Raw genomic sequence first — 13,986 nt, forward strand, 5'->3', positions numbered from 1 at the left:
ATAAGGAGTATAATGACTCTAACGTATGGTAGTGTCCACTATAAGGAGTATAATGACTCTAACGTATGGTAGTGTACACTATAAGGAGTATAATGACTCTAACATGTTGTTCCTTATGGTAGTGTACACTATAAGGAGTATAATGACTAACATGTTGTTCTGTATGGTAGTGTACACTATAAGGAGTATAATGACTCTAACGTATGGTAGTGTCCACTATAAGGAGTATAATGACTCTAACGTATGGTAGTGTACACTATAAGGAGTATAATGACTCCAACATGTTGTTCTGTATGGTAGTGTACACTATAAGGAGTATAATGACTCTAACGTATGGTAGTGTTCACTAAAAGGAGTATAATGACTCTAAAGTATGGTAGTGTACACTATAAGGAGTATAATGACTCTAACATGTTGTTCCGTATGGTAGTGTACACTATAAGGAGTATAATGACTCTAACGTATGGTAGTGTACACTATAAGGAGTATAATGACTCCAACATGTTGTTCCGTATGGTAGTGTACACTATAAGGAGTATAATGACTCTAACGAATGGTAGTGTACACTATAAGGAGTATAATGACTCTAACGTATGGTAGTGTTCACTATAAGGAGTAAAATGACTCTAACATGTTGTTCTGTATGGTAGTGTACACTATAAGGAGTATAATGACTCTAACATGTTGTTCTGTATGGTAGTGTACACTATAAGGAGTATAATGACTCTAACATGTTGTTCTGTGTGGTAGTGTACACTATAAGGAGTATAATGACTCTAACGTATGGTAGTGTACACTATAAGGAGTATAATGACTCCAACATGTTGTTCTGTATGGTAGTGTACACTATAAGGAGTATAATGACTCTAAGGTATGGTAGTGTACACTATAAGGAGTATAATGACTCTAACATGTTGTTCCTTATGGTAGTGTACACTATAAGGAGTATAATGACTCTAACGTGTGGTAGTGTACACTATAAGGAGTATAATGACTCCAACATGTTGTTCTGTATGGTAGTGTACACTATAAGGAGTATAATGACTCTAACGTGTTGTTCCTTATGGTAGTGTAGACTATAAGGAGTATAATGACTCTAACATGTTGTTCTGTATGGTAGTGTACACTATAAGGAGTATAATGACTCCAACATGTTGTTCTGTATGGTAGTGTACACTATAAGGAGTATAATGACTCCAACATGTTGTTCCTTATGGTAGTGTACACTATAAGGAGTATAATGACTAACATTTTGTCTGTATCATTTGGTTTGTGATAGAAATTTAAAACGCATGTTAAACATCCTTCCTCCCAATAACGTTTCTATCTGAGAACAATCTGACATACCCAAAATATTGTCGGGCCATGCTGGCATGGAATCACCCTTTATGTAAAAGATGAAGAGTAAAATAAAGAATTTCTTTATGGTGGGGGGGGTTGGGGGGGTGATGGACTGAGCTTTGGCCTCCCACAGTCTCATTGTGTTGTGTTCAGTTCATACATTCTGACAGCAGGATGTTGGTCTGTGGCCCTCTGGGGGTACAGGGGGGGGGGTCAAAGGTTACTCTACACACTGACCTCCTGCTGCCCTCTTCGATGTCTCCACTACGTGAGACACGTGTGCGACGTGAATGTGCTCATCTGTGGCCAGAATCTCTGTTCTGGAGTATGTCCTTCCAGACCGACTGCACTCCTCCTACAATGATGTCAGACATAATGTATTTATTTATATGTTATTTACCTTTATTTTACCAAGTTGGTTGATTGAAAACATATTATTACTTTGTTTCTTTTGTTGAGTTTTTTTTGTAGAGAAGAGTGAAATCACAGTACTTAGTGCATACTATACTAGTTATCTTCTTTTTTTAAAAACATATGTTTATGCCCTCCAAGCTGAGTGCAATGTTCAAAACACGCCAGGCATGGCCGTGGTGTGGCATCAATACCGTTTCTGTCTCCTTGGCTTCAGATCTGGAGAGGTCTGTCCCATCTGACTCCTCCACTTCCTGCTCAGGGCATCCTGGGTATATAAAGGCCTGTAGGTGGGAGGGGCGGAGGAGAGAGTCATCCCTCTCTCCATCGCTGTCTATGGCGTCCAGGCTCAGCCTAAAGAGAGAGATGATTCAACTCCATTTAGCGAGCACCACTAGCTTTTCTCCAAAGTGACTTATAGTAGTGCGCGCATACATTTCTTTTCTTTTTGTTGCATTGGTGACCCCAGCGGGAATGGAAACCCGCGACGCAGGCGTCGCTAGCGCCATGCTCTATCAACTGAGCTACAGAGGAGCTGTTCATGCTAGCAGCAATATAAAGACATGGACATGGTTGTTATTGCAACTTTGCATGATGTATCAAGACTCTGATCTATTGTTATACTTATTATTATTTAAGGGTGGCTTTTGGTGCCTAAAATAAAACGGCAAGTGGAAATGACATTTATTAAGTGTCTTACAAGCCCTTATCCAACAATGCAGCTTTAAGAACAATAAGAAAAGAAAAAGAATAAGAAATAGAAGTAACAAATAATTCAAGTGTAGCAGTAAAATAACAATAGCGAAGTTATATACAGAGTCAATGTGCGCGGGCACCGGTTAGTCGAGGTAATTGAGGTAATGTGTACATGTAGGTAGAGTTATTAAAGTGACTAGATAATAAACAGAGAGTAGCAGCAGTGTAAAAGGAGGGGGAGGGGGGGCAATGCAAATAGTCTGTTCAGGAGTCTTATGGCTTGGGGGTAGAAGCTGTTCAGGAGTCTTATGACTTGGGGGTAGAAGCTGTTCAGGAGTCTTATGGCTTGGGGTAGAAGCTGTTCAGGAGTCTTATGGCTTGGGGGTAGAAGCTGTTCAGGAGTCTTATGGCTTGGGGTAGAAGCTGTTCAGGAGTCTTATGGCTTGGGGGTAGAAGCTGTTCAGGAGTCTTATGGCTTGGGGGTAGAAGCTGTTCAGGAGTCTTATGGCTTGGGGGTAGAAGCTGTTCAGCAGTCTTATGGCTGGGGGTAGAAGCTGTTCAGGAGTCTTATGGCTTGGGGGTAGAAGCTGTTCAGCAGTCTTATGGCTGGGGGTAGAAGCTGTTCAGGAGTCTTATGGCTGGGGGTAGAAGCTGTTCAGGAGTCTTATGGCTTGGGGTAGAAGCTGTTCAGGAGTCTTATGGCTTGGGGGTAGAAGCTGTTCAGGAGTCTTATGGCTTGGGGTAGAAGCTGTTCAGGACTCTTATGGCTGGGGGTAGAAGCTGTTCAGGAGTCTTATGGCTTGGGGGTAGAAGCTGTTCAGGAGTCTTATGGCTGGGGGGTAGAAGCTGTTCAGGAGTCTTATGGCTTGGGGGTAGAAGCTGTTCAGGAGTCTTATGGCTTGGGGGTAGAAGCTGTTCAGGAGTCTTATGGCTTGGGGTAGAAGCTGTTCAGGAGTCTTATGGCTGGGGGTAGAAGCTGTTCAGGAGTCTTATGGCTGGGGGTAGAAGCTGTTCAGGAGTCTTATGGCTTGGGGGGTAGAAGCTGTTCAGGAGTCTTATGGCTTGGGGGTAGAAGCTGTTCAGGAGTCTTATGGCTTGGGGGTAGAAGCTGTTCAGGAGTCTTATGGCTTGGGGGTAGAAGCTGTTCAGGAGTCTTATGGCTTGGGGGTAGAAGCTGTTCAGGAGTCTTATGGCTTGGGGGTAGAAGCTGTTCAGAGTCTTATGGCTTGGGGGTAGAAGCTGTTCAGGAGTCTTATGGCTGGGGGTAGAAGCTGTTCAGGAGTCTTATGGCTGGGGGTAGAAGCTGTTCAGGAGTCTTATGGCTTGGGGGTAGAAGCTGTTCAGGAGTCTTATGGCTGGGGGTAGAAGCTGTTCAGGAGTCTTATGGCTGGGGGTAGAAGCTGTTCAGCGGTCTTATGGCTGGGGGTAGAAGCTGTTCAGGGGTCTTATGGCTTGGGGGTAGAAGCTGTTCAGGAGTCTTATGGCTTGGGGGTAGAAGCTGTTCAGGAGTCTTAAGGCTTGGGGGTAGAAGCTGTTCAGCAGTCTTATGGCTTGGGGGTAGAAGCTGGGGTAGAAGCTGTTCAGGAGTCTTATGGCTTGGGGGTAGAAGCTGTTCAGGAGTCTTATGGCTTGGGGGTAGAAGCTGTTCAGGAGTCTTATGGCTGGGGGTAGAAGCTGTTCAGGAGTCTTATGGCTTGGGGGTAGAAGCTGTTCAGGAGTCTTAAGGCTTGGGGGTAGAAGCTGTTCAGCAGTCTTATGGCTTGGGGGTAGAAGCTGTTCAGGAGTCTTATGGCTTGGGGGTAGAAGCTGTTCAGGAGTCTTATGGCTTGGGGGTAGAAGCTGTTCAGGAGTCTTATGGCTGGGGGGTAGAAGCTGTTCAAGAGTCTTATGGCTTGGGGGTAGAAGCTGTTCAGCAGTCTTATGGCTGGGGGTAGAAGCTGTTCAGGAGTCTTATGGCTGGGGGGTAGAAGCTGTTCAGCAGTCTTATGGCTTGGGGGTAGAAGCTGTTCAGCAGTCTTATGGCTGGGGCTAGAAGCTGTTCAGGAGTCTTATGGCTTGGGGTAGAAGCTGTTCAGGAGTCTTATGGCTTGGGGTAGAAGCTGTTCAGGAGTCTTATGGCTTGGGGGTAGAAGCTGTTCAGGAGTCTTAAGGTTTGGGGGTAGAAGCATTTCAGCAGTCTTATGGCTTGGGGGTAGAAGCTGTTCAGGAGTCTTATGGCTGGGGGTAGAAGCTGTTCAGGAGTCTTATGGCTTGGGGGTAGAAGCTGTTCAGGAGTCTTAAGGCTTGGGGGTAGAAGCTGTTCAGCAGTCTTATGGCTTGGGGGTAGAAGCTGTTCAGGAGTCTTATGGCTTGGGGTAGAAGCTGTTCAGGAGTCTTATGGCTTGGGGGTAGAAGCTGTTCAGGAGTCTTATGGCTGGGGGTAGAAGCTGTTCAAGAGTCTTATGGCTTGGGGGTAGAAGCTGTTCAGCAGTCTTATGGCTGGGGGTAGAAGCTGTTCAGGAGTCTTATGGCTGGGGGGTAGAAGCTGTTCAGCAGTCTTATGGCTTGGGGGTAGAAGCTGTTCAGCAGTCTTATGGCTGGGGCTAGAAGCTGTTCAGGAGTCTTATGGCTTGGGGGTAGAAGCTGTTCAGGAGTCTTATGGCTTGGGGGTAGAAGCTGTTCAGGAGTCTTAAGGTTTGGGGGTAGAAGCTGTTCAGCAGTCTTATGGCTTGGGGGTAGAAGCTGTTCAGGAGCTGTTCAGCAGTCTTATGGGGGGTAGAAGCTGTTCAGGAGTCTTATGGCTTGGGGGTAGAAGCTGCTCAGGAGTCTTATGGCTGGGGGGTAGAAGCTGTTCAGGAGTCTTATGGCTGGGGGGTAGAAGCTGTTCAGCAGTCTTATGGCTGGGGGGTAGAAGCTGTTCAGGAGTCTTATGGCTTGGGGGTAGAAGCTGTTCAGGAGTCTTATGGCTTGGGGGTAGAAGCTGTTCAGGAGTCTTAAGGCTGGGGGTTGAAGCTGTTCAGCAGTCTTATGGCTTGGGGGTAGAAGCTGTTTTAGAAGCTTCTTGGACCTAGGTGGGAAAGCTGAAGAGCGGAAGAAATTTGAAAGAGGAAATGTATGCTGTTGTGGTGTTTGGGTGTTTCTTTAATCGTTTATCTTATCGTGGCCTTGTCTACACTGCAATTTTTAACCCAAGCTGTTATGTGTCGAAGTGTCAGACTAAACCACAAGAGAACTTTCGGAACTCATTTAAGGACACAGAGAACTAGAAGCAGAAGTTCTCTGGCCTACTAGATGGAACCACTCATGTTACTGGGGATAATTCTAGTCTAAGCCAAAGGGCTTATTTGTTGTCAAGAAAGTGAAATGTTAAAGTAAGAAACCAAACTACATAGATCATCTGAAAACATGCCTTTTGTACAGTTACATTAAGTATAATTATTATTCTATATATATATATATTTTTTTTGCTGTAGTCATTTACTTATATTGTCATTACAGAAGTACACATTAAAGGTGCTTCATCTAGAATGTCTTAGAATTGGAAGCAAGGTGAATTGCAACAGCACGAGGCTGCAGTCAAAACAAAATATACCCCTCCCCCACAACCCCTTTCACAGTGACACGGTGGAGACTCTCGCCTGAGCCTTTTACTTTCGGTTTTAGTCCACCGGCTGGTGGACAGCCAATCAGACACTGGTGGGTAAGTAACACTGTGTAACACTATCATTCCACTATTAATGCAGATATGTTATGGACATTTTCTGAAAAATTACATATGTAGCAACTTTATTACATTTTTGGGGGGGATAAATGTAAGGAATTTACAGCAATTAGCATATGATTTTTTTCGACAGTTATATCATTGATTAACATAATCAGACTAATAGACAGGTTGTTACCATACCATTCACACAGACTGACCTAACATGTGTGTTTTGTCCTATATTTATATTGTATTTATTAATTCTTTTTTTTCATCTCAGGCCTCTGTCCCAGCAGGAGGCCTTCTGCCTTTTGGTAGGCCGTCATTGTACATAACAATTTGTTCTTAACTCAAATCAAATCAAATTTATTTATATAGCCCTTCGTACATCAGCTGATATCTCAAAGTGCTGTACAGAAACCCAGCCTAAAACCCCAAACAGCAAGCAATGCAGGTGTAGAAGCACATCAGACTAAACCACAACTGACTTGCCTAGTTAAATAAAAGGTTAAATAAATAAATAAAAATTGTGAGTTGAGTGGAGAGAGAGGGCCTTACCTCCTCCCCAAGTCGATGGGAGACATGGGCATGCCCAAGCTGTGTCTGCGTGATGTAGACATGGACCTGATCAGGATAGGGAAGCTCTCTCTGTCAGAATCCATCATGTCTCCTTGTCCATTCAGATTCACCATAGTGGTCACCACACCCACAGGGTCCACAGGGTCCACCGACTCACTGTTATAGCCGTCCATGGCACTGCCTGACTGCAACAGGTTAGGGTTGAACTGGGTGACCACAATAGTGTGATGGGGTATGGATTTGTTTTCAATCTCTTGATAGGGATATGGATAGGGATGTGGATTGGGATGGAGCTGGGAGCTGTGCTGGGGACTGTCTCTATATCTACTGGGAAAGCCCAGGGTAGAAGGGCTGGTTTCTGGGGCAGCCGATACAGAGTGTACCCCTTGATGGTCTTTGTAATAGTTAGAGTCTATGAAGGAACAGCTTAAACCCAGCAGATCCTCCACACTGCTGTCTACATCCTCATCCAGGCTTGGGTTCTCATAGTCACTTTCATCATCCTGGGGAGGGGGGGAGGGAGGGAGAGGGAGGGAGAGGGGGGGAGGGAGGGAGAGGGAGGGGAGGGGGAGAGAGGGAGGGAGGGGGGAGGGAGGGTGGGGAGAGGGGGGAGGGAGAGGGGGAGAGGGAGGGAGAGGGGGGGAGGGAGGGAGGGAGAGGGGGGGAGGGAGGGAGAGGGGGGAGGGGGGGAGGGAGAGGGGGGAGAGGGAGGGAGAGGGGGAGAGGGAGGAGAGGGAGGGGAGGGGGAGAGGGAGGGGGGAGGGGGAGAGGGAGGGAGAGGGGGAGGGAGGGAGGGTGGGAGATGGGGGAAAGGGAGAGGGCAAGGGAGGGAAGGAGAGGGGAGAGAGGGGGTGAGTAGGTAGAGGGGGAGGGAGCGAGAGGGGGAGGAAAGAGTGTGGAGGGAGAGAGAGAGGAGTTAGGGCTTGTTGTTTTGACACGTTCAGATGTGGATGCACTGAGTGTGAAAGCAAGACAGAGAATAGAAGAAGAAAGCCTTTCTACCTTTTCCTCAGTGTTGAAGAAGACGTCCTTAGCGACGGAGGCTGGGGACAGAGACGAGGACAAGGAGGATGCCTCTGAGGCACTCACACAGGGCTGCAGGGTAGAACATGGCTTACCTTCTGATCCTGCCACAGGAACAAAACACATCTGTCGTGTCAGATAGCAATCAATCAAGCAATCAATCAATCATAGCCATGATGACTTAACCCCCGAAAACAAGCTAGCTGTTCTGTGCTACAGGTATATGCCCTGACAGCATGAGGATAGCCTTGCTATTAATGAATGGAGGACGGAGGAGCTGTTTGAAACACCATGAGGATAGCCTTGCTATTAATGAATGGAGGACGGAGGAGCTGTTTGAAACACCATGAGGATAGCCTTGCTATTAATGAATGGAGGACGGAGGAGCTGTTTGAAACACCATGAGGATAGCCTTGCTATTAATGAATTAAGAGCAAGGCGATCCTCATGGTGTTTCAAACAGTTCCTTCGTCCTCCATTCGTTATTGCTCTCAGGCCTAATTAATTAGGGTGATGCATGGCAACCCTTTTTTGCCTGAACGCTCATCATACGTCAGCTATCAGGTGGAGAGGTGAGAAGTGACGAGGAAGGAAGTGAGGAAGAGGGAGACAAAAATCAACCCATACCTGAACCCTATAGGCGTATAGGTCAGGCATCAGAGCCTGGTTCCTCTTTAGGTTTATTCCTAGATTCCTTGCCTTTCTAGGGAGTTTTTCCTAGCCACCGTGCTTCTACACCTGCATTGCTTGCTGTTTGGGGTTTTAGGCTGGGTTTCTGTACAGCCCTTTGTGACATCAGCTGATGTAAAAAGGGCTTTATAAATACATTTGATTGATTGATTGACAGTGGTATTATATGGCCAAGTACAGATATCAGTTTACTGAGATAGAAATCATCCTTGAGTGTGTTATTAGTATGAGAGGAACCAGTAAACCCTACCAATGAGATACAGACATTGGAGGCCACTGAGTGGAGGACGGCTCATAATAACGTCTGGAACAGAGTGAACGGAACGACAAACAATGTGTTTGATGTATTTAATACCGTTCCACTGATTCCGCTCCAGTCATTACCAAGAGCCCGTCCTCCTCAATGAAGGTGCCACCAACCTCCTGTGGGTATAGAGACAGGTACCAGAACAGGCATAACCCAGACCAGCTGTGAAAGCTCTTTTACATTGCTGTTGCATAAAACAGATTCTTCACATATTCACGTGATGTCACAAACCACCGTTGCCAAGGGGAACTTGTTATGATGCCACGGGCAACTTGTTATGATGTCATACGCAAAAAAAAGCTGATTGTGCTGTGTAGAGATGCTATTTTATTTGACCACATTATTTTTCATACAATTGTATCTATTGGTCTGTAATATTTCAGATCAAACATACAACTTTTTGTGTTTTTGTAATTCAAAATGAACAAAGCTACCGTGTACTCATTAACTATCAGCCAATGATGTCTTATTAGTCTACTAAGTTATTAGTTTGATCTCTGAGCTGTTCATGTTCAGTCTCACAGAGATGCCTATCGGTAGAAAGGCTGCCGGGACCACTGGACGGTTGACACATTCAGACACAGCCAGCCCCAGTCTGAGGAGAGGCTCTGTGGTTAAACTGGACTGGGGATAAGTCCCATAGTGTTGAGCCCTGGAAAGACGAAAACCAGACCACACAAACCCCAGCCATACTGGAGACTGGAAACAACCCACTCCACACGTCCTGCCTAGTGATGCTATAAACCAGGGCTCTGCTCTCTGCTCCTCTCTACTCCCCAACGGCATGGCCAACAAATGATCGTTGTGATTGCTGAGTGCAACGTGGATGTATTTTCTAACGTAAATCACTCTCTCAGGCCAGAGGAATGACAATGTCCCGGGCGGGCGACAGAGAGACAGACAGAGAGACAGACAGAGAGACAGACAGAGAGACAGACAGAGAGAGAGACAGACAGACAGCGAGACAGAGAGACAGAGAGACAGACAGAGCGGGAAAGAGAGAGAGACAGAAACAGAGAGAGAATTGATAGGCCACAAACGAGCCAAAGCATTCATAAACATTGATGAGAGAGAGAGAGAGAGAGAGAGAGAGAGAGAGAGAGAGAGAAAATAAGTGTTTGCTTCATCCAGATCCAACTGGCTAAGTGTAAACCTGCCTGGGTTTGGGCTTTAGTTTGAGGCTTGTAGCACCAGCAGCCATAGCCTTTTATGGTTGGCCTCTCATATCTTTAATGCATCTAGGGAGATTAAACAAAGGGCCTCCCAGGCTCTTGGAGTGCTTTGGCTCAATCACCGCCAGCCAGGTCTCTCTGTTCTGTATTCCCCCCCCCGTGTCGACACAGTACACAGACCTCTACAGGGCGAGTGAGAGCTGTTGATCAACTAGCAATACGTTTAACTACAGTTGTAATAGTTGAGTATGAAGCACTGCGTTGTGGTGTTGTAAGGATTACAGAGACTATTCAAAGCCTGTTTGTTTCTGTACACTGATTTGTTCTCCTCTACTTTGACCTGATCCTTTAATAATGGCATTTTAGTAGTTCTATTTCTTAACCATTGAGTTGGGCGGCAGCTAACCTGGAGGTTAACAGCATTGGGCCAGTAACCGGAAAGTTGCTGGTTCAAATCCCCAAGCTAACTAGGTGAGAGAAGAAAATATCTATTGATGTGAAACAACGTAGACTTTCCTCAGCCTCTTCATATTGATAGGGCCACAAATGAGCCAATGCATTCAGAAACACTGATGCCAATGCTGTGTCTCTGTCTGTTGAGTCCAGACAGAGACTGTATAAACAAGGAAACGGTGGCTAACAGTGTTAACTACACCCCAAAGATGGTCGCTCATTTCTACACAGTCATCATAGTCAATGACCTGACAAAAAAAATATGAAGAAGCAGATTCAATCAGGCTTGGTATGGCAGTTGACTTGTTTATGACGACCTTATTACCACCACACCGGCAGTCACGAGTCATGACCTCATGACCTCAGTCAAACGCCATGTGACAGTTGAGTCACGGTAACTAGGCTTCTCCAAACCTGCATTCGGATGCCGCTGATGGTCATTAGTAGCCTACCAAACAAGCTAACGGCCAGTCGCTAATGGCCTGGTACTCAGGGCTCTATTGTCCCTCCATCAGGTCACTAATGGTCTAGTACTCAGGGCTCTATTGTCCCTCCATCAGGTCACTAATAGTCTGGTACTCAGGGCTCTATTGTCCCTCCATCAGGTCACACTAATGGTCTCATACTCAGGGCTCTATTGTCCCTCCATCAGGTTACAAATGGCCTGGTACTCAGGGCTCTACTGTCCCTCCATCAGGTCACTAATAGTCTGGTACTCAGGGCTCTTATTGTCCCTCCATCAGGTCACACTAATGGTCTAGTACTCAGGGCTCTATTGTCCCTCCATCAGGTCACTAATGGTCTGGTACTCAGGGCTCTATTGTCCCTTCATCAGGTCACTAATGGTCTGGTACTCAGGGCTCTATTGTCCCTCTAACCACTCTGACATCAATGCAAATGCATTTGAAAATCTAATCAAACCCTTCCTGAGAGCCCCGGCCTTCAGAGTTTGAGCGGAATAGAATCAGCTGATGTGCAGTGAGAGGCAGCTCCTCATTGCTGGTTGACGCATGGAATTAAATAACTGTTGCTATAAACCCATGTTGTGTAACATTTCGATAGGTTAGGCTATGCTATGCAATTGCGTGAGAAAACGGAGTTCTGATGGCCTCTATTAAAAAGAGGAGGATCCCATCAGCATTCTATAGGCTAGGCCTATTATATTTATTTCTGAACTATTCTAATATGAAGCACATTGCTTCGCTTTACAACCGGAGTAGCCTACCTGGCTGGCATGAAAATGAACCGCGGGAAAAGCGTCCCCCATTCGATATTCAAGTGCTTACAGGTGACATATTTTTTCCCTCGTCCCTCTTCTCTTCCGACAGGTGCATGATGATGGCCCATTCTATATCAAATCTAATTTCACACATACTTTTAGTATTTGTAAAAATGTAATTGAGAATAGTCTGATGGGTGAGAATATCATCACTTGTGAATGATGCCCGGTTTGTGAAAACTAAGGCAAGGAAAGGTGCTTGCATTTTTTCTAATCATAGTCGCATGTATCATGTAGCCTAGCTAACCTATAGGCCTGAATGTTTTGATAAGGTTTGTATAACAACTAAAGTAGCTTATAGGCCTAGGACCCCTGGAAGAGGGTTGGAGAGCACATCGCCTACAGAACATAGTGAAACACATGAACAATACTACTTAATATAATGTTTACATACCCTACATTATTTATCTCATATGTATACGTATATACTGTACTCTATATCATCTACTGCATCTTTATGTAATACATGTATCACTAGCCACTTTAAACTATGCCACTTTGTTTACATACTCATCTCATATGTATATACTGTACTCGATACCATCTACTGCATCTTGCCTATGCCGCTCTGTACCATCACTTATTCATATATCTTTATGTACATATTCTTTATCCCTTTACACTTGTGTGTATAAGGTAGTAGTTTTGGAATTGTTAGCTAGATTACTCGTTGGTTATTACTGCACTGTCGGAACTAGAAGCACAAGCATTTCGCTACACTCGCATTACCATCTGCTAACCACGTGTATGTGACCATTACCATCTGCTAACCATGTGTATGTGACCATTACCATCTGCTAACCACGTGTATGTGACCATTACCATCTGCTAACCATGTGTATGTGACCATTAACATCTGCTAACCATGTGTATGTGACCATTACCATCTGCTAACCATGTGTATGTGACCATTACCATCTGCTAACCACGTGTATGTGACCATTACCATCTGCTAACCATGTGTATGTGACCATTACCATCTGCTAACCATGTGTATGTGACCATTACCATCTGCTAACCATGTGTATGTGACCATTAACATCTGCTAACCATGTGTATGTGACCATTACCATCTGCTAACCACGTGTGTATGTGACCATTAACATCTGCTAACCATGTGTATGTGACCATTACCATCTGCTAACCATGTGTATGTGACCATTACCATCTGCTAACCATGTGTATGTGACAAATAACATCTGCTAACCACGTGTATGTGACCATTACCATCTGCTAACCATGTGTATGTGACCATTACCATCTGCTAACCATGTGTATGTGACCATTACCATCTGCTAACCATGTGACCATTAACCATCTGACCTAACCATGTGTATGTGACCATTAACATCTGCTAACCATGTGTATGTGACCATTACCATCTGCTAACCATGTGTATGTGACCATTACCATCTGCTAACCACGTGTATGTGACAAATAACATTTGATTTGATTTGATTTGAACTGTTTAACCCTCTGCCACGGAAATAGTTTGGGGAAAACATCCTTTCTATTTTATTCCGCTATGGTCAATTGTATTTTCTTACTATAAAATAATGTAAAATAATGCCACGGGAATTATAAGCGAGTCTGTCTGCTAAATGAACTAGTGTAGCCCACAGCCATTTGGCATCTTTAAAGATATGTGACAGGTGTTTAGGTGAAAGAAGAAGAATAATACACTGAACAAAAATATAAACACAACATTTAAAGTGTTGTTCCCATGTTTCATGAGCTGAAATAAAAGATACCAGCATGTTGTGCTGGGGACAATAAAGGGCCACCAATGTGCAGTTTTGTCACACAACACAATGCCACAGATGTCTCAAGTTTTGAGGGAGCCAGCAATTGGCATGGTGACTGCAGGAATGTCCACCAGGGGCTACACAAGCGGCATAGAGGTCTAAGGTACTGCATCGCAGTGCTAGCTGAGCCACTAGAGGTCCTGGTTCGAGTCCAGGCTCTGTCGCAGCTGGCTGTGACTGGGAGACCCATGGGGCAGCGCACAATTGGCCCAGCATTATCCGGGTTAAGGGAGGGTTTGGCCGGTAGGGATGTTCTTGTCCCATTGCGCTCTAGCGACTCCTGTGGCGGGCCGGGCACAATGCACGCTGACACAGTCGCCAGGTGTACTGTGTTTCCTCCGACACATTGGTGCGGCTGGCTTCCGGGTTAAGTGGGCTTTGTCTCAAGAAGCAGTGCGGCTTGGCTGGGTTGTGTTTCGGAGGACGTAGGGCTCTCGACATTCGCCTCTCCCGAGTCCGTACAGGAGTTGCAGCGATGAGACAAGACTGTAACAACCAATTGGAAACCACGCAATTGGGGAGAAAAACGGGTAAATGTAAAAAAAATA

General features: G+C 45.3%; 1 protein-coding gene across 4 annotated transcripts in view; it reads right to left on the reverse strand.

Moving 5' to 3' along the window:
- Positions 1-13,986, reverse strand: part of arhgef18b (rho/rac guanine nucleotide exchange factor (GEF) 18b) — a 123,982-nt gene that overhangs the window by 106,892 nt on the left and 3,104 nt on the right. For 3 of the 4 annotated variants that reach the window (XM_065009296.1, XM_065009295.1, XM_065009294.1), the window contains exons 1-3: positions 6,689-6,969; positions 1,947-2,106; positions 1,579-1,696 (exon numbers count right to left, since the gene is read on the reverse strand). In XM_065009296.1, coding sequence (XP_064865368.1) covers positions 1,579-1,696; positions 1,947-2,106; positions 6,689-6,882 — 472 coding nt within the window. In that variant the 5' untranslated portion in view covers positions 6,883-6,969. Of the gene's footprint in view, positions 1-1,578; positions 1,697-1,946; positions 2,107-6,688; positions 7,213-7,711; positions 7,837-13,986 lie in introns of those variants that run through there. The other variant, XM_065009297.1, reaches the window with a different exon arrangement.

The sequence above is a fragment of the Oncorhynchus nerka genome, linkage group LG24 (genome assembly GCF_034236695.1).
Source record: "Oncorhynchus nerka isolate Pitt River linkage group LG24, Oner_Uvic_2.0, whole genome shotgun sequence".
Taxonomy (NCBI): Eukaryota; Metazoa; Chordata; class Actinopteri; order Salmoniformes; family Salmonidae; genus Oncorhynchus; species Oncorhynchus nerka.